The 26,185-nt window shown below is 45.5% G+C and overlaps 1 protein-coding gene across 11 annotated transcripts in view; it reads right to left on the reverse strand.

Moving 5' to 3' along the window:
- Positions 1-22,266: 22,266 nt before the first annotated feature.
- The window catches only part of DYRK1A (dual specificity tyrosine phosphorylation regulated kinase 1A), a 269,710-nt gene continuing 265,791 nt past the window's right edge, over positions 22,267-26,185 (reverse strand). For all 11 annotated transcript variants that reach the window (XM_066370200.1, XM_066370199.1, XM_066370203.1 and 8 more), the window contains one exon: positions 22,267-25,499. In XM_066370200.1, coding sequence (XP_066226297.1) covers positions 24,879-25,499 — 621 coding nt within the window. In that variant the 3' untranslated portion in view covers positions 22,267-24,878. The remainder of the gene's footprint in view (positions 25,500-26,185) is intronic.

Raw genomic sequence — 26,185 nt, forward strand, 5'->3', positions numbered from 1 at the left:
AGAGAGCCTGGGCCTGATGCTGGCAATGCAGTGGGAGTCACCTCCAGCTTGGGCTCCGGCGAGCTTATGCTGGGATCTGATAAATCTGATGATGACAGGCCTGAATCAGTGGCAGTCTCTGGGGTGGACAGAGAGCCAGGTATGGATGGATAGAGCCTCACCAGCACATAAGATGGAGGAGCCAGAGCTTCTGCTTCTTCTGATTCACTAGGGGTTAAAATTTCTGGCTTTGGCTGCTGCAGCGGCTCTCTGGTTCTGATGGAACGTTTCCCTGCCTTAGCTACCAATAATGTAGAAGCCTGACCTCTAAGCCAAGTGGGTGGGTGCAAAACTAGTGTAAGCCAAGTGTCTGTGTAGGGAAAATGGTCAAGGTGGCCTGGATCTCTAGTGACTATCTGCCACACCTTCTGTACAACAGACTTATCCTAGCTTCCTTCTGTCAGATATTCTACCCCAAAAGCAGGCTATTCCTCAATTTCCCTGGGCACACAGTAACCCTGCAATCCCCTGAGAACCTTTTCTTAAAATTCTTGACCATTGTGGCTAAAGGAGTGGGTCCTCCCTGTGAACCTCCCATACCTCCCATAACAGACAACAGTCACACCACAAGAAGGAATGGGGGAAGAGGAAGGGAAACTTGGAGAGGACACAACTCACTTCAGTCCATCACCGGCCACTCTCCTTGCAGGAATGGTGGGCCCTCTTGGCTTATGGCAGGCTGATATAAACCGTTAGCACGCAATTCTGCCTCTTAGCCGTATGAAGCACCCTACAGAATTGAGGTTCGGGATCCAACACTCGCTTAGGCCCTGTGGGAGAGAGTCAGAACCCTCTCCCGGTGTCCATCTCATTCACTCCGCACTCATTCTGTTTCACACAACCTCCCACACACCAGTGGAGGGTGACGAGTCACTGCTCCTAACTCTGTGGGGCCCATTCCCCACAACCTGTGGAAGGTGACAAGTCACCACTCCTGTGCAGACCACTCCCTACACCTGTGAAGAGTGCACAGTTGCCACTCCTAACCTCTGGAGGGCGATTAGTGACTCTCCGGAAGGTGATCAGGCCTCCCTTCTGCCCAGTGGGGCAGGACCCTAGCTAGCTTCCCTTGCCCAGTTTTCCTTACCATGGCTCTGATGCACCCTCGTTTCCTCGTTCCTTTGTTGTCTGGTCCTTGCTGGGACCGGCAAAGGAATCCCCCACTCTGTCCTACAGAGGTGTCCACACGGGGAAATCTCCAGTGTACACTCAGCAGGCATGTCTGCAGGGTGTTTCGGGGCCTCCCCAGTGGGTGCCTAAAGTCTGCCAATTGCAGGCGTCTTTCCTCCTTGGTTCCTGGCCAATGCACCACTTGAATATGATCACAGCCTTTCTCCCGCCATCCATGTCCCAAACCACACAATAAAACAGTGGCCTATAGAAGCAATTCCCTAATTTGACGGCACTTCTGCAGCTGCTGGGAGCTCACTGAAATTGCACATTGCAAGCCCTGTCTCTGATGAGTCTGCTTCAGTAGGTTCTACTGGGTTCCAGGGATGACCTGGGATGCAAGTGAGGCCTGGACCACATCTAGAGGACAGAATCACCGCTCAGTTTCTTTCCAGGGCTCCACAACTGTATTTCTCTTTGAGAAGAAAATCAACTCTACTTTAATGTTTTTAAAATTGGTTTAAATATATTTTTAACAGTGGTATTCCAATCAATTTATGTGGCCAGAATATAGCTACAGTGCCGTGAAGTCTTCCTCTGATGGTTGAAGCAAAAAAATATATATAAAATAATAAAATCAAAAAATTAAATAAAACAACTCCAGAAAACAGACTATTCCATAGGAATTGTTGAAGAGGCAACACAGTGCTTTACATTGCAAAGACTCTAAAATTCTGACTCTAAGATTCTGTCAAATATCTTCTCTCTCTTCCTCCCTGGAGCTCTCCACTGGCCCTGTAGTCCTCACCTTTTCCACCTATGGCCTACAGAAAGACTGCCTAGACCCTGCCCCCCACTATCAGCAGCCCACTAGAAAATGTAGTCTGATGCCTGGCATCTGATGCTTTTCTCACATTGAGGGCCTGGAGTTCTCTGAAATACAGTGTCCACTGTGTTATCCTTACATTGCAACCAGAAGTTCTAGAGTTAAGTTTATAGTGCATCAGGAAAAGGCCAGTGCAAACCAGGGTTCCTGCTGGTTTCAAGGAAACACTGGTATTGATTAGAAATCAGAAGAGACCCCAAGGGACTTCAAGCATTTAAAACCAAAATAGTAAAAAATAAAATAAAATAAAACCAAAATAGTAACAGAAATCTTAGAAACTGGCTTAGTGGGAGGAACACTGGATAGGGGGTTTCCCAAGGTCTAAATGCTGCTCCTTGTAAACAAGCCAATGAGAACAGAGCAGAGCCCATACACTTTGTTGTGGGGAAACATGTCACACCCCAACAGAAATGGAAATTGTTAGTTTGGCAAACCAATAGAGAAGAGCTTCATCGACAACCTGGTCCTCAAGCCTGGGCCCCTGAAAGAATGCTGGAGTGGTGGGAAGTCAATAACCAGAGAGACCCCTTCAGAAGGCCAGGCCAGATGTGGCAGCCTGGGAAATTCTAAGGACAAGACACAAAGGCGAAGCAGGTGATGCCAGGCAGTGGCTGGGAATGTAGGAGTCCAGCACGGGAACGATGCTGGAACAGCACGTGTGGAATTCAAAGTCCACCCAAATAAGCATTGGTCTTTTGTACTGAGTGCCTTTGCACATGCTATTGCCTTTGCCTAAAACACTTTTTCTCTCCTCCACATCTACCAAATCTGCTTTGCCTAAATGACCAGGTCAAATGCAACCATAAAGCAGTGCTGGAATCCTGCAGGCAAAGTAAATAGCCTTGGCCACTGAGCACCATAGGTGCTGATCAGGGGTGAATGGAAAGACTGGAGTAGGAAAGAGCCAGAATTCTGGGGTTAGATGATCTGGATTCAAATCCCAAACGCTGCCACACACCAACTGGGTGACCCTGGATAATTCACAAGCTCTTGAGTCCCGTGGTCTTCCTGGGTGATATGGAGATATCATGTAACACATAGGGGCACTGCATTTGACTCAGAAAAGGCTAACTGGGGCCACGTGGCTGGAGCACCCTGCACTGGAATGGCTGAAGGGCCTGTTCTCTGTCCCCTTCTAGACTGCGAGCCCCAGTGGGCTGGGTTCCCGGTTTATTGCTCTCACAGCGCCGGGCGCTGCAAAGAGCTGGAGGAGGCTGGGGGGGAGGGGTCTATTCAAGCAGGGCTGGTGGGAATCCTGAGCAGCACCCCCTCCACCCCGTCCCCGAAATTTCACTCCATGTCACAACCGTGACTTTTCAGACACAGGAACGAGGCCAGCAGTAGCAGCAGCCTGCCACCTTCTGCCAGGGAGAAAAAATGTCTGCAACTGTGAGTCACTGTAGAGGTTTCCCTGCAGATCCTTCTCGGGGAACCCGGGGTGGGGTGCCAGGCGAGAGGAGGGGGTTGTCCTGAGGTACCTCCGGGGCACAAGCGGGCCGGAGACCGCGGGCAGTGGAATATAGTCTCTGCACGGATTCTCCTGGAAGGGGGCTCCCGTGCGCGGAGCCTGCCTGGGCACCACGGCAGGGGCACCGCGAGGACGGGACCGCTCGCGGAGGGTTGCTTTTCGCAGAGCACCGCTGGAGCCTGGGGTCACTCTGTGGAATGTCCCAGTCCGGAAAGTTGCTGAGGACCTAGGGAAAGAGTCCCGTAGGACGCAAAACTCAGCACATCTGAGCTGCCTGGCCACCTGACACTCAGCAGCACATACCATGAATACGACCTGAATGGCAAAGTACCCACCACCTGCCAACTCCAGGGTGATTGAGGACACGTCTTCTCCGCCAGCAGCACCGCCTCAGGGCGTGGCCCTGAGCGGCCGGCCAATCGGAGCCGCGGGTGCTTGATCACGTGGCCACTAGGGGACAGGCTCTTCTGCCCTCTGCCTTGCGCTCCGCCCAACGCGGCGAAAGAACGCAGGCACCGCTCCACAAGGGTCTTCTCGCGATAACAGCCCAAATAGAATGTTCTCTCTTCGGTCCTACACCGCCGACAGCCACGCCCTGGGACAGAGGCTGTGAAGTGCGGTCGCGCCAGTGCACAGTGTCAAAGGCGCCTGTCGGGGCTAGGGGAAGCGCGGCTGGGGGGGGGGGGGGTGTTCAGCAGCCAGCTCGCCCCTTCTCGCTAGAACAGCCAAACCCTCGGTGCACCGCCCTGTTTCATCTTGTCGCCTGCACATTCCTGGATGGGTTAACGCGAGTCCCTGGGGGTTTTGGATCCCGTGATTTTACTCCTTTTCCATATCTCTGTCACCACTTGCCATGCCACCCGCTGAAATCCTTGCACGAGAGAATGTTCCAGTAGGAAATCGGGGTCGAACTCCTCCAAGATGTGATGAGAGCACACTTTGCGTTTGTGTATCCCACGAAGACTCAGCTTGTCCTACTCTGTGACCACCCTGCAGGGCGAGCTTTGTGATACTTGTTTTAGAGATGAGGACACAGGCACATATGAGTTTGAGGAACTTGTCCAAGGTGGCACAAGGCAGGCTTTTGCATCTCAGCCGCGTGGCAGCTCCAACCAGAGAACCACTGCCCCTCTATACCCCCCCTCTTCCGCGCTGTCCCAGAGGTGCCAGCTGCCAGATCCAACCTCCAGGCTGTCACCAGGATCCACGAGAGCGGAGCCCCTGGCTTGATGCAGCTATAATGAGAACGGCCAGGCCATGAAAGGGCCACCTCTTCACGAGGAGACAGCCAGGAGTGAAAAATGGGCCCCCGCAGACATACTGCATGGGAACTCCTAAGGGGCTATTAATATTGGGCCCTGGCCGGTTGGCTCAGCGGTAGAGCGTCGGCCTAGCGTGCGGAGGACCCGGGTTCGATTCCCGGCCAGGGCACATAGGAGAAGCGCCCATTTGCTTCTCCACCCCTCCGCCGCGCTTTCCTCTCTGTCTCTCTCTTCCCCTCCCGCAGCCAAGGCTCCATTGGAGCAAAGATGGCCCGGGCGCTGGGCATGGCTCTGTGGCCTCTGCCTCAGGCGCTAGAGTGGCTCTGGTCGCAATATGGCGACGCCCAGGATGGGCAGAGCATCGCCCCCTGGGGGGCAGAGCACCGCCCCTGGTGGGCGTGCCGGGTGGATCCCGGTCGGGCGCATGCGGGAGTCTGTCTGACTGTCTATCCCCGTTTCCAGCTTCAGAAAAATGAAAAAAAAAAAAAAAAAAAAAAAAAAAAAAAAAAAAAAATAATATTGTCCCAACTTCTCTTCATTCCTGTCAAATGAACATATATCTCAGGCCCAACATGATACCTAATAGAGCCAAACCAGTCATCTTTAGCCACCTATAGGTGAGTTAGAGCCCCTGCCCCACTACCATTTAAAGCATTCCATGGAGCTGCCTCAAATGCCACTAACAGCAATTCTGTGAGATTAAGAATCATCTTCTCTGGATTTGTTAATAGGTGAAATGTACTAACACCCTGAATCCTGGTAGGACAGAAGGTAAACTACAGTGCTGGGTCCCTAAGCAGAGGGAAGAGGACACAAACATGAGTGCCTCTGGGGAGAGTCTAACAGGGATTTTTCCACTTGGGGCATATCACTCAGGAAGTTAGAACACCTGGTTTGTCCAACACAATATTCTCAGAGCTTTAGGAGAGTGCCTTTCTGCCTTTCAGGTGGTTCCCAAGACACATCAACTACTGAATGCTCAGAGGTAATGTGGCCACATTCCGGGTATTTAACCAAGAATCACCATACTTTCTACTGGCCAGATGTCCCTCTGAGTAATGACATCATCACAGAGCAAGATTTCAAAACAAGGCTTCTCTCAGGATTCATCAAAACCATTTCTGTTTCCCATTCCAGGAAGCAAAGCAAAGCCGTATTCAGAAAATAATGAGAAAGAGCCATTAGGTTAAACAATAAAGGAAAATAAGTCAATAAATTGATGATGTATGACTCTAAGAGACCAAGAACCCCAAGGTGACATAAACATTAAACATTATTATTAACATGAGAAAAAGTTGTGATGTTTAAACATGCTTTTGACTCATATCTCCATCTGCTCAGACTCCTGTTGATATCAAACAAAAGCCCCAGGTTGGGAGTGTAGACATTGCAGAAGGGGTGCTGGTCATTTATAATATGAGGAAGGCATTTGAACCACCCCTCACTTCCTAACACTTCTAGAAATAAAGCATATATTTAGAGAGCAAGAGCACCTCCATACGTTTTCAAAAATGTTATCATGTACATAAAGCATATAGTCCAAAGGAAATCAAATCCATCTTCAGTGGCCCCCCCCACCAGCAGCAGAAAATACCCAGGGTGTTGCCATGCTTAGCTGTCTGATCAGAATCAAACTGATATGATTCAGTAAAGACAGAGGAAGTCACCCTCTCCTGATAGCCAATAACCTTGTTAGCCTCCCAGTAAAGATGTCATCACTTCAAACTGCATGGAAGGCCAATGCTGCCAGAACTCTCAGGGAATTTTACATCTTGGTATGGGCCATCCCACAGTATATAGAATACATTATCCCTCCCCTTCTCTTCTCCTCCACCCCATGGCATAGCACAGAGTAGGTGCCTACTAAACCTCCACAGAGTAAGCATCAGCATACACCGCTAGGGTAGCAGTGAAGTAGCCCCAAGGCCACTGGGAACTGGGAGTCAGCAAAGATCCAGATGGGTTGGTGTCCTGGCAGAAGAAATTATGTTTCCTGGACAGCTGACCTGGAGCTGGCCTTGAAGAATGCAGGATTTTTGGTGAATCGGAGGTATGAGAAGGCAAAATCCTAGAGGGGGAGTGAAAATCACGTGTGTTGGGTGGGGGATACTGTGGAAACCACACAGATGGGGTTTGACCCAAGCATGCGGAGTAGAAGCATACAATCCTCAACTGCAGATACACATACCTGTTGTATCCCACTAGGTGAGCCAGGCACTCAAATGTCATTTAGACTCATTCAAAGCATTAACCTGGAGATTTTCTGCTCCAGTGAGCAGGTCCACTCAGAGGGGCAAGAAGAAGCCAGGGGCTCTTCCTCTGAGATATCTGGTCAACTATTAACTCATTAAACAACATTGTTTGAGCACTTCCCATATGCCAGCAACACTCTGGGCACTGGGGTCCTGGGGTGATCAGGACAGTCACAGTATGGGAGCCCATTTGGAGCTCACATTCCTTTAGGGATTTTGGTAATGAACAGGTGCATTTCTGCCAGAGGGTGATAGGTATTTTGAGGAAAAGTAAAGCAGAGTGTGCCATTGCAGATGGAGAAATCAGGAAATGACTGAGATGACATTTGAATTCTTTTGATGTACTTGTCTTGGTACCCCTGGTAAATCTTCAGCAGAACCAACCGGGGTCCTGTGGTTTCTCCTCTGCATCTGTCAATAATACTAACATCAGTTCCATTACCACAAGAAATCATTCCAGATGTCTGCTCCCATTTGCGAAAGTTATGGCTCAGCTCTGCTTGCAACAAGTATGTATTTATCAGCTATTCATCACACTGTGTACACACAGACAGACACAGACACAGACAAATGATGACCTTACTGATTAGGACCCTGAGAACATGGCAGTTTTGGGAGCTCACTGAACGCTGTGTTCTCCTGCAGATCCTTCCTGGGGCCCTTGTTCCCTATATAAGGCTGTGCAGACACACACATGGACAGACAGTCATCAGCACTGCGGGCTTGGTGTTGCTATCTTTGGAAACAGTGCCCATCTTCTGGGTCCCACGGAGGGCATTTCCACCTGTGGTTATCTTTTGGCTGAGCATTAACCTTTTAAAGGCATGCACATGCCCATGCCACTCAAGTGGAAGGAATTCAGGCATGTGGCCTTGGAGCGCTGACATAATCCTCCTGGTTTAGAGACTAGAGAGTTCTGCTCTGCTTTCTGAGGCTGTGTGGCCCTGGTTTCTGTACTTCAGTGTGCTCAAAAATCAGTTAGGTTCATGTAGACCTGAGACCCAGAGATTTGGGTTCAGTCAGTCTGAGGAGGAAGCTAGAAGTCTGCATCAGACAGGCCCCAGGAGCCCAGGTTGCTGGTGGGCCACAGAGCACACTTTGAGAAGCTGTTTAACTGTTTTACAACCAAAAGGTAGTCTGAGAGGCAGGTGTTTTGAGCTGCCACCTCCCAGGGCAGCAAGCAGACAGCAGTAAAGAACACAAGGGCAGAACCCCTCCAAAGGTTGAGCAGAGAAGAAGTCTAGAGGAGATTTTGGTAAAGGAGGGGTATATTTTTCAACTCATCTCAAGGGTTCCCACTCTTTCCTCCCAAGATTTACCTTCCCCTTGGAGGTTTTTTTCCTTTTCACTCTGATTTCCATTATGCCCATCAAAATCAAAATCCTAAGGCCCTAGCCAGGTGGCTCAGTGGGTAAAGCATCCACCCAGCGTGGCAGAGTGCATAACTGAATAGAACTAAGTGAAATGACTTGATGGTTCTCTCTCTCTCATCAATGGGAATATTTTTAAATTCCAATCCTAGATCAAAGCCTCTTTCCTCTTATCCCCTGAGTATAACCAAAATTAGCTAATATTTTCAGAAGAATGTTAATAAAATAATGCTGCAGAAAACTAAGGGGAATACTGATTTACAATACAAATAGCAACAAACATGCAAGTTTCCAAAGTATAGGTTTCTGGTGCTAAGAAGACAGCCCACCAGTGGTGAGTGGGTGTCCCCCAGTCTAGTGTGCTCACCTCCTGGACTCCTACCAGCTTGCATCCCTGTCCATGTACAACAGCCGTCACCTCCTATACCGCTCCTGCCCATAGAGAGACCCCTCCTATGCTGTCCTTCCGCCAGGGCACCCTGCTTCCTGCCCCAGGGTGCTCTGGTCTCTCTGGCCCCTGGGCTCTGACCTCTGTCCTTTGTGAATGAGCAGAACACACATACTAACGTAAACCACGTCCACAGCAGCTCTCATGGGTATTCCCCAAAGCCACCCCAGTATCCCGCAAGACACGACATCCCTAGTACCGCAAAAACTTGGTCCAACTGAATATGTCCAGCTCACCAACCAAGAACGTCAAGTCTAACTCTTCCCTTCACACTCAGCTGCACCTCCAACATACGCCTCCCTGAATTATCCTTGGTCTTAACCTTCAGGAAAAGGGCACAGCCACACAGCTACACAGGGTGGGGTGAGAGTGGGTTTACAGTAGTGAGCACATGAAATACGGTTTGCTCTTGTGTTATTATTAATGATTGTATTATTTTCCATATGAACAACTGTAAACCTTGTGCCCCGCCCTGTATTTTCATTTAAAAAAAAGAAAGAGGCCTGACCTGTGGTGGCGCAGTGGATAAAGTGTCGACCTGGAACACTGAGATTGATGGTTCGAAACCTTGGGCTTGCCTGGTCAAGGCACATAAGGGAGTTGATGTTTCTGCTCCTCCCCTTCTTCTCTCTCTAAAAATGAATAAATAAAGTCATAAAAAAGATTAAAAAAAAAGTGTTCTCATTTTAAAAAAAAAAAAAAGAAAGAAAGAAAGAAAATGAATGTTGATGCACCAAAGCATGTGTTTGGATCTGTGGATTGCTTTATGTGTGACGTTGTGTAATTCCTTCACGTTAACCTGCATGCAGACAGTTAACAGGTCGCCTTTACTAAAAAAATCAGATTCCATAGAATGGAGGCTGTCCCGAAAAATCAGGATGCGTGGTTGCCATAGTAATTGATGCCTTCCACAACAAATCCATCCTTGGCTAATTACAATCTTCTATTTTAAAACTCATCGACATTCCCCCCCCCCAACATTCCTCACACTACCTCAGCAATAAAATACTATTACCGTTATTTGTACAGCCCATGCTATCCCAGAATAACAGCAGCCCCCATCGGCTGTGTGAGGCAGGGTGCTGGCTCCCCAAGCACATGGATGGAAGGCCAAGCAGATGCCTGTGTAAGAGCCCAAACACGTCACACAGACTCCCAGGGTGACCGCCACCTTGTGAGCATCAGGGGCTGAGGGGTCTGCCCACCACCTCCCTGAGGCAGGGCCTCGCCCCATACTGGGCATCCTACCAGAGGTGGAGACAGAGCAACCCTGAGGCCGATCTGATGGTCAGGCCTCTGTGTCAGGACATCCCTGGGCTATGTGTCAAGGCTGAATGCCCAAAGCCCAAGAAGAGGCTCCGTCAGCCTTCTCTCCATGCTCCTGAGAAAGCCTGGGTCCTGCTCACTCCATCGGTTGTCTGTCCTTTCCACGGCAGGGCTATGAGAACTCTGGAAATTGATGAAGACCACCGAACGAGACAAGCAGTGGCTATTGAACAGTCAGAGGTTGTACAGCCAGGGGTCAGCCACCATCTCTGCTGTATTCATTGGCTGGGGTTGTCCTCTCTCAACAAAGTACTGCAAACCAGTGCTTTAAACAGGAACGTGTTCATCACAGTTCCAGAATCCTGAGGTCATGGTACAAACAGAGCCGCACACCCTCTGAGGTGCAAGGGAGGACCTGTCCTCTTTCTCAGTCTCTGGTGTTTGCTGGCAAGTTTGGCATTGCTTGGCTGGTGAATGCCTTGTGTTCACATGGCACGCTCCCAGTGTACAAGTCTATGTCCAAGTTTCCCCTTTTATAAGCACACCAGTCATATTGGATTAGGGGCCCTCCCCATCCAGTATGACCTCATCTTAACTAATTACACCTGCAATGATTCTCTTTTCAAACAAGGAAACATTCAGAGGTACTGAGGGTTAAAACTTCAATATATGAATTTCTGGAAGGGGGGGTCATGACTCAACACTTGCCTCTAGCAGAGACTTGAAGGCCAGCAGAGGAGGGAAAGTTCCTAGTGGACAAGAGGGAAGGCTGCAGGTGGGCCCTGACCAGAGACTGTGGGCACGGAGCAGGTGGAGGCAGCACCCTCCTCTGTGATTGGTGATGAGCTGTATCTACTTTCTCTGCTTGATCCAAAGTTGGAAGTAGAGACACAAATTCGAAAAGCTGACAGTCACTGACCAAGTCCTGGCTATTTGCGGCCAGTTGCTGCAGAGGTTACGGGTCTGAGTTATACATACAATCTCTCATTGTCTGTTCATGAGTTCAGTCTCTCTGTGCAAAGGCCACCTCCCGGAGGGCTTGGGGTGCTGTGGGGGCCAGGAGACTGGAAGGGCCTGGGAGAGAGTCTGGGGCAGGCAGTGTGCATGGCCCAGCACTGGGAAGGCACAAGGCCCCCAAGAGCAGGGCCACAATGGGCAACCCCACAGCGCAGACCCACACAGCCCCTTGGCCAGAGCGGAGGCGAGCCCCACTTAGGGGCTCCTTCTGCAATCTCCTCATGAGTGAACAAAAGCTAAGAACATGGCCCAGAGAGACAAAGGAAGTGATATCCCTAAAATCCTGCAGCCAGCCCACAGTGACAGAGCCAGGGATTGAATGGCACCTTCTCCGCCCCCACATCCCCCGCCCCCAGGCCTCCCATCTACTCTTTTCCATCCATCTCTAGGATCAGCAAGCCACTTTCCTGGCAACATTTTAATTCCTGCTGATGAAAAATGGCTTAGCCAACAGGATGGCATTTACAAGGTGGAACAGGCAGCAAGTGAGAACGGGGTTAAATACCCAGCCAAATCAGGGAACATCAGGCAGACATTTACGACCCGCAAATATTTTCCTTACTGTTTCTGCCAGGTATGTGCATCCAGACTCCATGTTCTTGGACTGAAATCCCCAGAAACATGCCAGTCCTTTTGAGCATTAGGAATGGGGTGTTTTCTATGATCGAAGGTGTCTCTTATTCTGAGAGCCCTTTAAGGAGGTGAGTTATAGGGCCTTTCCTCCTGCTTTGGTACCTTTAAATTATGCTCAGAGCTTGGCAAAGAACTGTTAACTGCCTGGCCAGTTTAATCAGGCCAACCCATCAATTTCTCACCTTGTTGCCCTGTGCAAAATCCTGGGCAATTTTCATTCCGGAGTTTGGGGAGCTCTCACAAGATCAATGGTTTTGTCAAGTTAGCATCCGCCACTCCCTGCACTCGGGGAGGATGCAGAGACAACAGGGCAGCCCCAGGACACACCTCAGCCCTCCCACACTGTGGCTGTGTGACCTAGGACAGGCCATTGATCTCCTGGTATCTTCTATAAAATAGGAGTAATCCTACTTATCTCCCTGGATTGTTTTGAAGGTTAACAACAAGGTGAACAAACTAGAAGGCAATACTGAAAATGTTAAGAAATCAACCAAGTGCATCCTGGAACACAGCACAGACTCCCCCAGAGCCTTCTTAGTCTTTGCTTTACCTGACTGCAGAAGTCCCTCCACTCCAGTCTTCCCTGGCCTGCCTGCCACATGACTCAAAGTGCTGGTTGGACAGGAGCCCCTGAAGCATAATGGCTGAATGAGTTGAGACAGGGACTGGAATTTGCTGTGGACCAAACTTATTTCATCTGTTTTCTCTCTGGAATGTGAAACACGCAGGACACAGCACCCAGAGGGCCATGGGAATTGCTAACCCCAGCTTGGGAGGCCAGGTCCTGACTTCCTAAGGCACCACCTTCCTGTAGGAAACGCCAGGTTGTCCTACCAGCAACCTCAGGGTTGAGGCAGGACCCTGGGCTCAAGCCAGCAAGCACCTCAAGGTTTCAAACCAGCAACCTAGGCATTCCAGGTTGATACTCTATCCACTGTGCCACCACAAGTCAGGCTACTTTTGCTGTGGTATCTGCTCAGTTCCATTGTGAAATAGTCACGCAGTGAGCTCAGTCAGGGTGTGCAGTGCATGACTATGACTCCAGACTCAAAGCCTTAGTCTGACCACAGCACCTACTGGTTTCCCAACCACAAGAGCTGCCTACTTCCAGGGGAGGCTATCCCATCTATCAGGATGAACCCTGAAGGATGCAAACTGGTATGTACTGAAACTGACAGCTAGATGGGGGACAGGGACAGCAAGGCCAGAATAAGCCCTGATTGTGTCGAAAACCAACAGACTAGGCCTGGATATAGACCAGCCACACCTTTTCCCATGCAGGAATTCTAGGTCCCCTACTCTGTCCACACTTGAGGTCTAGTCTTTGGCTTAAACTTCCAGATACCTCTCTAGACAGTCCTCGGACAGGGCTCACCCACAGTATCCAACCTCACACAGTCAACCTGGACAGAGGGCATCAATACCACTACCCACCTGAAACTTCGGATTCCTACCCCTACCTCAAAGAGAAGTATGTGTAGCAAAAAAAAGATGGAGTGGTAGGGGGGGATTAAGTAGATACATTTTACATCTGTTGTGTTAGATAATAAACAGAATGTGAGGACTTTCACTTTTTTCAAATTAACTCTTGCTTCCTCCCATAATCCCTGCATATAACTCAATGGTATTGCTTTTTGAAAAATATTCCAGTTGCCCTTTGTGTCTGAATGTGACTTCACCAAGGATTACACATGTGAGATTTAACTTATCCTTTTTTGTTTGTTTAATGTGATAGATCTGCTCCTTACCTTTCATTTAAAGTATACTTACCATAAAGTGGGATGTACAGTTCTTAAGTATACCATTCAGCAAGGGTTGACAGATGACTAAACCCATATGAGTCAAGTCCCTGTCATAATTCAAAACATTTCCATCACCAAGGAAAGCTTACTCATGTCTTTCCTGTTAGTCTTCCCACCCTGGAGAAAGCCACTGTTGACGTTTCTCTCTGCACAGACTAGACTGTCATGTTCTGGAAGTTCATACATACATATATATATATATATATATATATATATATATATATATATATATAGAACCACATAGATGTGGTGCTCTTTTGTGTCTGGCGTGTTTCACCCAACATGCTGCTCTTAAGATGCATACAGTTTCCGATGTCAGCAGCTTGGCATTTTCTGTAGCTGAGTACTATTCCACTGTGTGGATACATCACGGTTTCCTCACCTGCTATCCTGTGGGTGGGAATCCTAATGGTTTTCAGTTGTTAGCAGAAATAAAGGTGTTATGAAGATCCCTAAACAACTGTGTTAGTGGACGTGTTTTTATTTCTCACTGGCAAATATCTGAAAGTGGAATTGTTTGGTCATAGGTAAGGTGAGTGTTAATATAAAATTGTCATTTTCCCAAAGCGGTCACAACTGTTTATACTCCCATGACATTGGAGAGTTGTGGTGACTACAACATCCTCATTTGGTGTTGTCCATCCTTAATTTTAGCCATTCTCTTGGGGTACAGGAGTTTTAATATGCATGTTACTGCTCAATAGGAATAGTAAACACTTTCTTATGAGCTTATTGGCCATTAATATTGCTTCCTTTCTGAAAAACATGTTCAACTATCTTGCCCTCTTTTTAATTGGGTTGCTCGTCTTCTTGAGCTGTAAAAATTCTTTTTCTGGAAGTTTTCTTCTTCTATAAATGTTATAGTTTTAGCCCTTAAAGTCACACCAAGAATCCAGTTCAAGTTAACTTCTGAACACGATGTGAGATAGCAACTAAGGTTCATTTTTTATATATATATATGGATGTTCAGTTGTCCCAGCAGCATTTGTTGAAAAGACCACCCAGTCTGCCATTGAATCACCTTAGCACCTTTGTTGGAAAACAATTGACCAGATAATTGTACACCTATTTCTGGACTCTATATTCCATGTCAGTGACCTATTGGTCTACCTCTCTGTCAAAACAGTCTCAATTACTATGTATTTATAGTAAAGTCCTGAAATCAAGTAGAAGTTCTCCAACTATATTCTTCTATCAAAATTGTTTTGGATATTCTATGATATGTCTATAAAAATTTTAGAATGACCTTGTCAAATTCTACAGATAAACATACTGGAATCTTGGTTGGGATTGTGTGATTGGGATTGTGTTGAAACTATATATAGATCAATTAAGGGAGAAAAGACTCTAACTGAATGTGTTCTATTTAGTAAGGCATCTATGCCCTAAAGGATATTGTTATTCTTTTCTGCATATGTCTCTATTTATTTAGGTCCTCCTTAATGTCTCTCAGGAAAATCTTTTCATTTTCAATGTAAAGTCTTGCACACTTAAAGCATACCACCATATATAATAGCAGTTTTCCAATTATTTGCTCCTAATATATGGATACTGAAATTTAAATTTCATATATACTTTCACAACATGAAATAGTATTTGTTTGATGTTTTTCAACCACCTAAAATGTAAAAAGCATTCCCAGCAAGGTGAGCCATTCAAAACCAGGGGACTGGCTATACTTGGCCGACCTCTCATCTGTAGCAACAAACAGGAAGCAGAGGCCAAAGTCATCCCTGCTTTTCCAGAGCTTTCCTGTTCTGAAGGGCCCACCACCTAGGGAGGACGGACCAAGAGCTTGCCGCCAGCCAGAATGGGGAAATGGAAGTAACAACAGCAAAGGGAAAGCAAGCTGAAATGATGCAGAGAGACAGAAAATGAACACTTCCCTGTTAATCACTAGAACACAATGAATCTTATTTCTTCTTTATTTACAACTCAATTTTTACCTTTGTTCAGAGTCCCACAGAGCCTCCCTGTCTTTCAATCCAGAGGCACAGCCCAGGGCCCCTCTCCTAGCAAAGGGCCTCAATGGCAATCATCTGGATGAAGAGCTGCATACATGCTTCAGGTGGAAAAATGGGAGAAGCAATCACTGTGAAGGGTGACCCAGCTTTGTGTCTGAACACCCCAGGAAAGCAACTGGGGGAAACTTAAAGCCAGGATAAGAATTATGGACCCTGGAAAGCAGAAGGGGCAAAAATTACCTGGGGAGAAGGGAAGTGGGCAAAGGAGGAGGAAGACCCAACAGCAAAGTCTCTGTCCTAATCCTTCGAAGTGTCCTAGAAACTGTTTTACTTAGTTAAGAAAACCAGAGATAAACCTATTCAACATTTCCAAATTCATGGGAGGCCTACTTAAAAAACAAAAACTTTTTAGGACAATACAATCATTCTTTAAATAACTACACTTACCTGGCCCATGAGTCAAGCCTACATTAACTGACATTCATCTCAGCCATGACTCTGCCTCTAGTAGACCAGTTAGGGGGATCATCCAGGGCTAGATGGTGGTGTGTGATCTCAATGTCAAGGTCAGTATGCAAACTGGAAAGAGGCCTGAATGAAAGCAGGGGACTGCCACTGGTCAACTGTATCATCTTGAATAAATTGAAAAACTCTTAGGTTTCCTCCAATGTAAGGTGAGGTGTAAGCCCGATTCTCAATCCCAACTGTTCCTGTGAATTACCTGAGGGCCTTATTCAAATGCAGATTCTGGTCAGGTCTGGGCCAGGCCTGAGAGTCTGCATTTCTAACACATTCCTAGGGGTTGCTGATGTTACTGGTACGACTCCACTGAGTGGTGAGGGACTAGATGATCTCTGTCACCTTGATAGCTCTAAAATTTTATCATTTGCCTCCATAAGGACCAAAAACCTACTATCCCCAGCTTCCCTGCCTTCAAGCCATTAGTTTATGTTAAATTCCCTACTTGACATCTCCACTTAGATGTCCTGTTATCCCTTAATACCCAAAATCCCAAAACTGAATGCTCTGACAGAGCTGCTCTACCCCAAATGTTCCCAATCCCAGTCCACAGCACTGCCAGCCACCGAAGCTTGAGGAAGCCAGACTTATCTCCTACACAGAGCCCCTCACTCCATCCAGTCAGTTCCTAAGATGTCAGCTCTCCACCTAAATGCACTGAACTATCCACTTACAAACTGATACAGGCAAGGCCTCTTGATTGATTGCTCATTATAACAGACTGTGAACATAGTTTATTTCTAGATTCCAGAGAGTCCCCATCACCACCTGGATAACTCCTATTCACCTATTAAATATCAGCATAAACTCAATTCCTCAAGGAACTCTTCCCCAGGCCCTGGACCAGAAAATGCTCCCTGTTCATAGCTCTGCTCTTTAATACTTGGCTCATTTGGGGTCATTCACCATCTGTCTGTGCCACCCCCGAGAACAGGGACATGCTTGCTGATGTCATCCCTAGGATACAGCTAAGTGCTTTGTACATGACAGGTGTTCATGATTTCCATCATATAGCCCTGTCAGCTGCCAAGACACCCAACAATAAAACGTTTTAATCCGACCAGTAAAGTGAGTTGCCATGTGGCTTCTTGGACCTAGGGACTGCTAGTCCCCCACTTCTAGTGAAAACAAGGTAGAACTCTCTAACCTGCCGAGCAACCTGAGCTGGGAGAAAGACCACAGTATGTGAATACCGCATAGGAAACCTCACGGGGCATGCTCCTAACTTCAGTTTTCCTATACTACTTCAGATATGGCGTCATTGGCATTATTCGATAGACGGGATACCATCAGAGAAGTATGCCTGTGGGAACAAGATAACCGAGTGTTGCAAGCATTGCGACATGTGATCAGAGGGTGGTGGTAAGAATTAAATTAACACTGTATAAGCACCCTATAAACAGCAAAGCATTGCTCAGATCTAAAAGTGGAATTAGCCTAAAGCCAGGACCATGAAGATTCCACACAATCCTTCTCTGATCCCAGAGGGGTAGTCAGATGAGATACACACTGGTCAGGACCATCACACCAAGATGAGACGTATGGAGAGCAGAGATGTAACAGCAGGGCAGGAAAGGCCACGGGATGGAAAGAGGCACGAGGCCTGTCCAATCTGGCTGACAACTAGAAGGCTGTCTAAGCCATCGGAATTTTAGGAGGCTGGGGAACTCCATCTGCCAAAGACTTTTATCGACTCCAGGTGAACACTTAAATCCCACAATTAGATCTGTTGTTTTCATCTTTATCCAGCCAAAGTCACAGGCCATCGTAATGCAAATGTTCTTGTGAGGTAGCGTCAGTCAGCTATATTTGAACACAAAGAAACAGACTTTCTGCCCTAAGAAATGTGTCCTTCTGTTTACTGAAGGGAGGTCACTCTAAGAACAAAGAGAAAGGGGATCACATGGAGGGGCTCCTGTGGGATGTACAGTCTTCCCTGAAATAACAACAAAGTAAATTAAGTAAAAACAAAAATCAGCAGCAGCTAGCCTCTTAACTGCTTTGATGGGTGCTGAGGACGGCTCCACAGCCTCCTCCTGAGGCGCTAGAATGGCTGCCGTTGCAAACTGGGCAACGCCCCAGATGGGCCGAGCATCGTCCCCTGGTGGGCATGCCAGGTGGATTCCGGTTGGGTGCATTTGGGAGTCTCTCTGCCTCCCCACTTCTCACTTCAGAAAAATACAAAAAATAAAAATAAATAAAATGTGGGTTATAAACTATTAGTTTGTAAAAGCTTCCCCAATATTATCACTGTTTAAGAACTTGGGAACTGGTTTCTACTTACCGGTATTCTCCCTGATCTAAGTCAAATCTCTGAAGGTTAAAAATGTAGCAAATATACCTCAGGGTGGGGTGGGGTCCACTAAACACAGGATGACCAGGTCCGATGGCTTGTTAGAAAAAGCACCCTGTCCAGTTATTCCTCCAAACAGCCTCTATGAAGTTGGAGAGAAAAGTTCTGAAAAATCATCCTTTATAGAATATTTACATAGCATATATTATATTGAAGCTATACTACAAGTTTTTGAAGTAAACTACAAAGCATATAACTAAGAATTCTAAAATAGATGTACTTACTTCGTTTCCCCAGTGTTTCTCATATTCACACAGAAAAAGTAGATTCACTCATGCCACGGACTCTGCTTATTTACAAATTATATTTATTGAGCACTTCCTACACTGTACCAAGATCCTTATGTACACGACCTCACTGAATCCTGCATAAAATCCCACAGTGGAGACTACTTATTCTCCCTGTACAGAAAAAGGAAAGAAGCTTAGAGATGTAAGGTAACATGCCCAGGGTAAGAGCAAGGACTATTTACGCAACTTTAGAGCTGAAAACTGCAGCCGCTGCATCACAGGGCCTTCACCAAAGGCCGCACACTGAGACCAATCGCTGAAGCCCCAGAGAACCCACCACTGTTCCTACAGAAGACCTTGTGAGATTTGGGAAATAAACTTAGCATGCTGTTCTCATGGGACACCTGAGAACTACTGATAGGGTGTCACATCAACTCACTTTGAAAAGATGACAAACTGAAAGTTTGATATACTTGCAGTTGGTAATTTCTGCCTTTTCTGTAGGCCTGTTTCAGAACATTTTGAGATGCCATGTTAAGTTGTGAATTTTAATTGTTTAACTACATATACAGAAACTTCAATGCAACATTAAAAATGTTCATTTACACTATCGGATTAGCCACAGCTCCTCCCTACCTTCTGTTGTGCCTGACTGCAGGTCAGGATCAAGTTCCTGCACAGGTGTTCAAAAACAGATGTCCAGGCCCCACTCACAACTCCCAAAAATTCTCAGTGTGATCAGTGTACACGAGTATCAATTCTACAGGTAAGTCTGAAGCAGCAGGGTTGAAAACTGGTTTAATTGATGTGTACTGATTCAATAGTTTGATAGGATCACCTGGAGTTCACCAAAACAGTTATCTTTTCCCCAGATATTGCTTTCTGACTTGCACCCAGCTCAGGATATCCCGGCCTCTTCAACAGACCAGCTTGCCTGTGATGTAGACAAAAAGGGGCTTTCTCCTTAGGGTTACTACTTCACTGTCTGATGCTCAGATCTCTAAAAACATAACCCTTTGATACCACCAGAAGTCATTTTCCCTTCAAAGGGAGTTGGCAACCCATTCCTTCCCCACCTGCTAACATACCTCTATGCTGCATTTCTATGCAAGTGATCAAGGGTGATTCACCAATTCATAACTGGGGCTCTATTTTAACCAAGTCAACATTTTCTACTGGCTAAGTTGTTTCCTTTTGGCAGCTGTCCTTGGGACACAGCCCTCTCACCTCCTGCCTGGGTGGTAACATGCTGGCTGCTGGCCCTACATGGTGAAGAATCATCACCACCCAGGACCTGCCACTTGGCTCGGAATCTCAGTGACTAACAAGCAAATATTGGCAACAAAACTTTCAAGAAAACCCCCCAAATCCCAAAGGTAGCAATTTTTAAAATTTAATTGAAAAGATAACTAAACAAACTTGTCAAACAGACAACATATTATATGTAATACCTACATAGCCTTTCTATATGTTGCAACCCAAGAACCCTTGAGGGTTTTCCTAGAGAACAGCAGTCAACTGTGCCCACTGGCCGCACCTTCCAGCATGAACAGGGGTGCACTCTGCTGAGTGGCCCACTTGCTCATCTTGCACCCACAGCTTGGCCACATCTATCCAGCCTTTATTAGAACAGGACTCCTGTCCTTTCTGCCCCTTCAGAGCCCAGGTGGGCCAGACACTGGCATCTGCTGACAGTAAAAGGAGGCGAGTCGAAGCTTATCCGTGGCTCCTCACTGCTGTGAAGCCTTGCACCCAAGTTCCCGACCGCACAGCACAAGTTCCCGACTCCACACGCCACAGGGAATTTGCAGCGTGCCCTAAAAGACATGTTAATTACCATCCCTTTTACTTTTCAATGGACTTACTTCAGGCTGAGGAATTATGGAAAAACTGTTTTCAAGAAGCTGTGTACTGAAACCTGGGGGGTTCCAGATTAGAGTTAGTATGTATTTATGGTTAAATCAGTGTTTTTCATTGGGAGAAATACCTGTCTTTGAAGAAAATGAAGACAAATACCCTGTGCTCTCCAATTAAGCTATTAACAAAAGCAGCTGCAATGCCAGAACACCCTGGTTCTTCACCACTTCTCATGCGAGCTGAAAGCGGGGACCATGGCTGGAAGACACACGAGCCAGCAGACCACTTACCTTAGTAAATGACTCTTCCACACACACACAAAATCTAGTGCATTAAACATAGCCACATGTAAAATTTATTAGTGCAGGGTGCAAGCCAGGTGACATCCACAGAATCCGCAATGGACGCACTGACAGGTTACTACTATGCAGTTCGAGGGATGATCAAGAGTATGTTTTCTAAAGGGTTTTCTTGTTCTTTGTACTATTACTTGACACGTTTTCACCTGAGGAAACGTGTTTAGGGAAGGACAGCCACGGCTAAGAACACGTCAGCTTTTGCTTCCTTCTTCCCTGCAGCAGAGGGTTCCCAGTTTCAGGCCCCAGCCATCTCAAGTAGGATTCCAAAAAAAAATCTGATATGGACCCACTATACCAAAGTCAGTTTCCCCACAATCTTAAAGAATCAAACTTTTTCATTCATGGCACTAAGACCAAGTTCTGTACCTGGAATGAACACACAATATGGTGTACAGAGATGTGCTGTAGAATGGCGAACCTAAAACCTGTATAATTTTGTAAACCAGTGTCACCCAATAAATTCAATAAACAGTGAGTACTGAATATATAGACTTAAAGCTAACCAAGTCAGGCCAAAAGTAAATGGAGATACTAACCTAGAAGAAATCTGATATCCGCTATCTTGTCTGTGTATTTTGTTAATATATTTTCTTATTATAAGACTTATGACAGGAAGTTGAACACAGGAGCTAGAAAAGAGGGCACACTGGAGAGCACAATGATCACTTTGTGGGCCTTACATGTTTACTGCAACCTTCAAGGCATTTTTACATGTAGTTCTAACATTCATTAAATAAAAATAATCCAAGGTCTTTTGGAGCCCAATATCACATACAATGTGCCACTTACCTAAGTAAAATGCTCAGAACCTAAAAAAAAAAGCTAAAGAAAGTTTCTTACATGTGGGTAGGTGTAACTTTATGTAGCCAATTTCAATTTTACAGAATAACACTTGTTTTTGCCTTCTGAAAGCCACCTTAATATATACTTATGCAGGTTAATTTATAAAAAGAGACTTCAGGTTAGAAATTCATTCATTGCAGCAGAATTCTATACTTTTGTACACGAAAGTCCCTGATACGGCCCCAGATGAGCACCTGGGGAAGGAGGACCAACATTCCTTCTATTTCCTATTGCTTCCAAGCAGGCCAGAGCCGGTTCAAGAAGAGCACTCAGCCCTTACACCCATTCTAAACTCTACACACTACCGGCACTCTGCATCAGAAAGAAACTGTGACTACAGTCATCATTCACATAAAAAAAATCCATTTTAAAAATCAAAATGATCCATTAAACCTCCATTTTTTACTTTCCAAGATTTTTTTTAAGCCCAGATCGCTGTAACTATTTTCGTTTTTACACAGGTGACTAAACTGATGTTCAGTATACCTACCAGATCATTACCTGGACCAGGTGAATTGCATAGGAAGATTTTACTACGTTTACATTGTTCTTAAATTAATTTTTAAAAAGCATAGTAAAGAGTCTGAGGACAAATTATTCAACTGTTTATCATACATAAGACCGCATGACTATAATACAAAGGGGGTTCTTTTCATTTAACGTTACAATATACACAGCAAGTCCGGACCAGATCTTACAATCTGCACACAGGTATTTAACCTTTTCCATGCTGTTTATGTTTACAATGCACAGAAGTCCTGTAACCAAACCGTGTAGTAAAGCACACAAAACTGGACTGTAACATAACACAGTATGCAGAAGCAGTGGATTTTGATTTTATGTAAATAGCGGTTTAAAAACTGCTTTCTGTTTTTGTTTTTTGGTGCTTTTTAAGATGTGGCAACCAGCACAGAAAAAAATGACCTGACTGATACAGTATCTTTTCCTTATACTCCTAAACAGCAGTAACTACTGAATTCCTTTAGATATTGCTATACTCAAGATGATGTCCTTTTATTCTCTGTAAACCTTTATGAACTACCAAGTTCAAAAATCATCCACAGGCTTGACATTTAATTACAAAATAAATATGGATTTCCTGATTAACAAAAAAAAAAATTTGTGGTGTATAAAAACGGTTATTTCCAAGTTTCCATTCACATTCACATAGTTTTAAGCCTTTCTTTTGTCATTGTTTACATATAAAAACCTGCTTTTGTTCAGAAAAAATGACCTAGTCAGCCACATGGAATTGACCAATAAAAAGTTATGTGGTGTTCTGCTGAGTTATTTTGAACAGGGTTGTCGGCAGAGGTAGATTACTGCTTCTTTCCTAGGCTTCTTCTGATCCTGGACAGGTAAATTACTCATCTTCATTCTCCCAATTCAACCGCTCAAAAGTCTAACACCCTAAAGTTGGTCAATTTAAAATGGGAACACAAATTTAGCAACTGCCAGACTGTGTTACATTAAGGCAGCATAATTTCGACACTAGGCACCTGGTCAACACCAGCCTGTTCGTTCCAGGTCATGCATGGGACTCTCCCTCTCCTCGTGCTCTCACTGTGGACCTATTGGTGCAACCAAGGTCTTGCTGTCAAGTTTACAAGTAGATTAATCAGGAATACAAGAATCAACTGCTGGTTCCATAGCTTCTGGATCCAGTGTCCCTTTACCTTCAGAAGCCTGAACACATTGAGAATGTAACAGATGTTGGAGTCTTGAATTAGATGTCAATCTACTATGCTCAGTACACAGACTGCTGTAAATGTATTGGCTATGGAGTCAACAACAGTTCCAGTTTTGCTTAAGCAATAGTACAGCCATAATTTTCAACTGACATTTAAAAATGGTCTAGTTACACCTTGTGTCAAAGTGCAGAACTGCTACATTATTGGTTACAGACATCTATGTGCTATAAAAACAGCTTTGGTACAATAAATTATCAAAAAAGAAAATAAATTTTTGTAAAATTCACAGCATAATTGTGAGGCAAAAAAGCAGTCACATAAAATTCTGCATTTTTTTAAAATGTTCAGGATGAACAGAAGACATCTTTGTGCAGAAGAAATGGTGGAGATACCACGTGCCAAGAAAAAGCAAAAGAAAAAGTAAAAAGCAGGAAGGGACACAGCTGTAGCTATTTCCATCAAAGCAAACCACTACCTCTGTGACCTTCAACCAATAAGGAAGTCAACTTTATGACACACGCAAAGTGACCTCGCAATACCTTACAATTAGTGGGTCACAAAAGTCTATTTTAAAAGAAAGGCCTCTTGAATTACCCATTCTCTGTTTTCAGCATTAAGGACTGTCTGCAAAAGCATGTCCAAAAGTGATTGCATCTGAAATGGTAGGCTCTTCTAATTTCGAGTCCAAATCCATAAGGCCAAAGGTTATCCCAAAGACCACCACTTAGACCTCCCCAGGACTGGCCACGACTGACCCGTTGATTGCTTCTCAGTGCACCTTGGTTGGGAGACCAGTCACGTTCCATTACTATCTTACTGCGGTCTCTCCAACAGGAGACCCACAGGATCCCATGTAATTGCTGCTTTGCTCCTCGGTAGGTTCAGACAGGAGAGTTCTGATCCCCGCCACTTAGCATGCTTACTGTGCCTTACAAACTCCAATACAACCGTCCCTTCCATACAGCTGAAGGTGATGTTTGTGTGAGCTGGAGGTCCCTCTTGCTTACAGTACTGCATTTCCACGCCCATGTGTGTTTAGAGGACTTAAAAACCCAAATTTCCCATCCCCACCCAAAACAAACAAACAAAAAACAAAAACAAAAAAAGGAAAAAAAACCCTCATGGGGCCCTTTATGCAAATTATGTGCAGTGCCTTTTTATTTTAAAATTAGTTGGCAAATGACTAAGACCAACATCTGAACATTAACTTTTGTGGAATAGAAAGACAAAAAACCCCACTATGACTGGGATGTGGCAAGTTAAAATGGGGGAGGCAAAAAGAGGACACCTCTGAGCTATCCATGAAGATGGGGTTGGACATGGCTCTTTTAAAAACTTCATTGTCCCTTTGCAATCTTTTCAAGTTAAAAAAAAAGTCAGCTTTGCCCTCTTGTAGCGGTTCAGTGTGTTAATCTCCTTCTGATTCAAGCAGCTTTGCACTTTGTTTTTTTGGAAAAAAACACCACTTCTATAAAAACACACAAGAAACAAAATCAAGTTTCAATTTAGTCACGAGCTAGCTACAGGACTCTGTTGCACACAAACTCCTGTCATGGGGGACTCTTCTCTATCAGCCCCTTGCCTCATTGTCAGATGTCCTTCAGTCATGTAATGTGCAGGACCTGTATTAGCAGAAAATTGGTATGTTGGATGTCCAGCTATGCCAGTCTCTTGGCGGGGATTGGAGTAGACGGTTAAATTAACGTCCATAGCTCCATTCTGTCCAAAGTCCAAGGTATTAGCAGCCACTGGGCGGTTCTGGTAGGCCTGATTGCCTTGATTACCAGTAGAGGAGGAAGATGTAGAGGAAGAAGTAGTTGAGGAAGACAGGGATGTCATGGAGTGGTGACTATGGCCAACCTCCATAGAATCCTGGGTAGAGGAGCTATTTGTTGGAGAATTGTAGACCCTTGGCCTGGTCCGGTTACCCAAGGCTTGTTGTCCATGGTGATGGTGGTGGTGGTGGTGGTGGTGATGATGATGGGAACTGTTTCCATGGTGATGATGCAATGCATTCTGTTGAGGGGCTACATGAAAGGTCGTTTCTTGAACGGGATGAGTTTCGACAGTGACTTGTGTAGGAGCTTCAGTGCCTGACCAACCAAGGGGAGCAGGAAATTGCTGGCGCACCTGTAAAAACAGATTTTAGAAGAATTTATAGAGTACTGTTTCAAAGTTTTAATCTTTGATCAAAAGCTACAACACTAGCATTAACATTAATCAGAGAAAGGAAGGTTCTGGAACATGTTAGACAATCCTATAATGAGAAATTCTAAACATGGTCACGAGTGAAAAACATTTTATTATGTAAGCTACAGTTAAGACCTATAAACACACTCATACATTTCAAAGGCCACTTTCTTTCCTTGGAAGCACTGCTCATGCCAGGAGTCAGCAAATTTTTTCTAGAAAGAGATAGCTAAGTAAATATTTGACAGGTCCAAAACAAATTGTTTTTTTTTTCCAAATTTTAAAAGATCTTACTTATTGATTTTACAGAGTGGGGGAACGAGAAGTATTAACTCAGTTGTTTAATTTTAGTTCTTCACTGATTGCTTATCATGTGTGCTCTGACCTCACAAGCCCAGGGTATCACACCAGTGATCTCAGAATTCCAGGTCCATGCCAGGCAATAAAAGGAATTCTTTACTTTCTCCCCAAAGCCCCCTCTCCCCTCTCTACATCTTTCTGTGTGTGTGTATGTATATGTATGTATGTATGTATGTATGTATGTATGTATGTGTGTGTGTATTTATTTTTAAAGTGAGGGAAGGGGAAATAGACTCCTGCATGTACCCCAACCGGGATCCACCCAG

The sequence above is a fragment of the Saccopteryx leptura genome, chromosome 2 (genome assembly GCF_036850995.1).
Source record: "Saccopteryx leptura isolate mSacLep1 chromosome 2, mSacLep1_pri_phased_curated, whole genome shotgun sequence".
Taxonomy (NCBI): domain Eukaryota; kingdom Metazoa; phylum Chordata; class Mammalia; order Chiroptera; family Emballonuridae; genus Saccopteryx; species Saccopteryx leptura.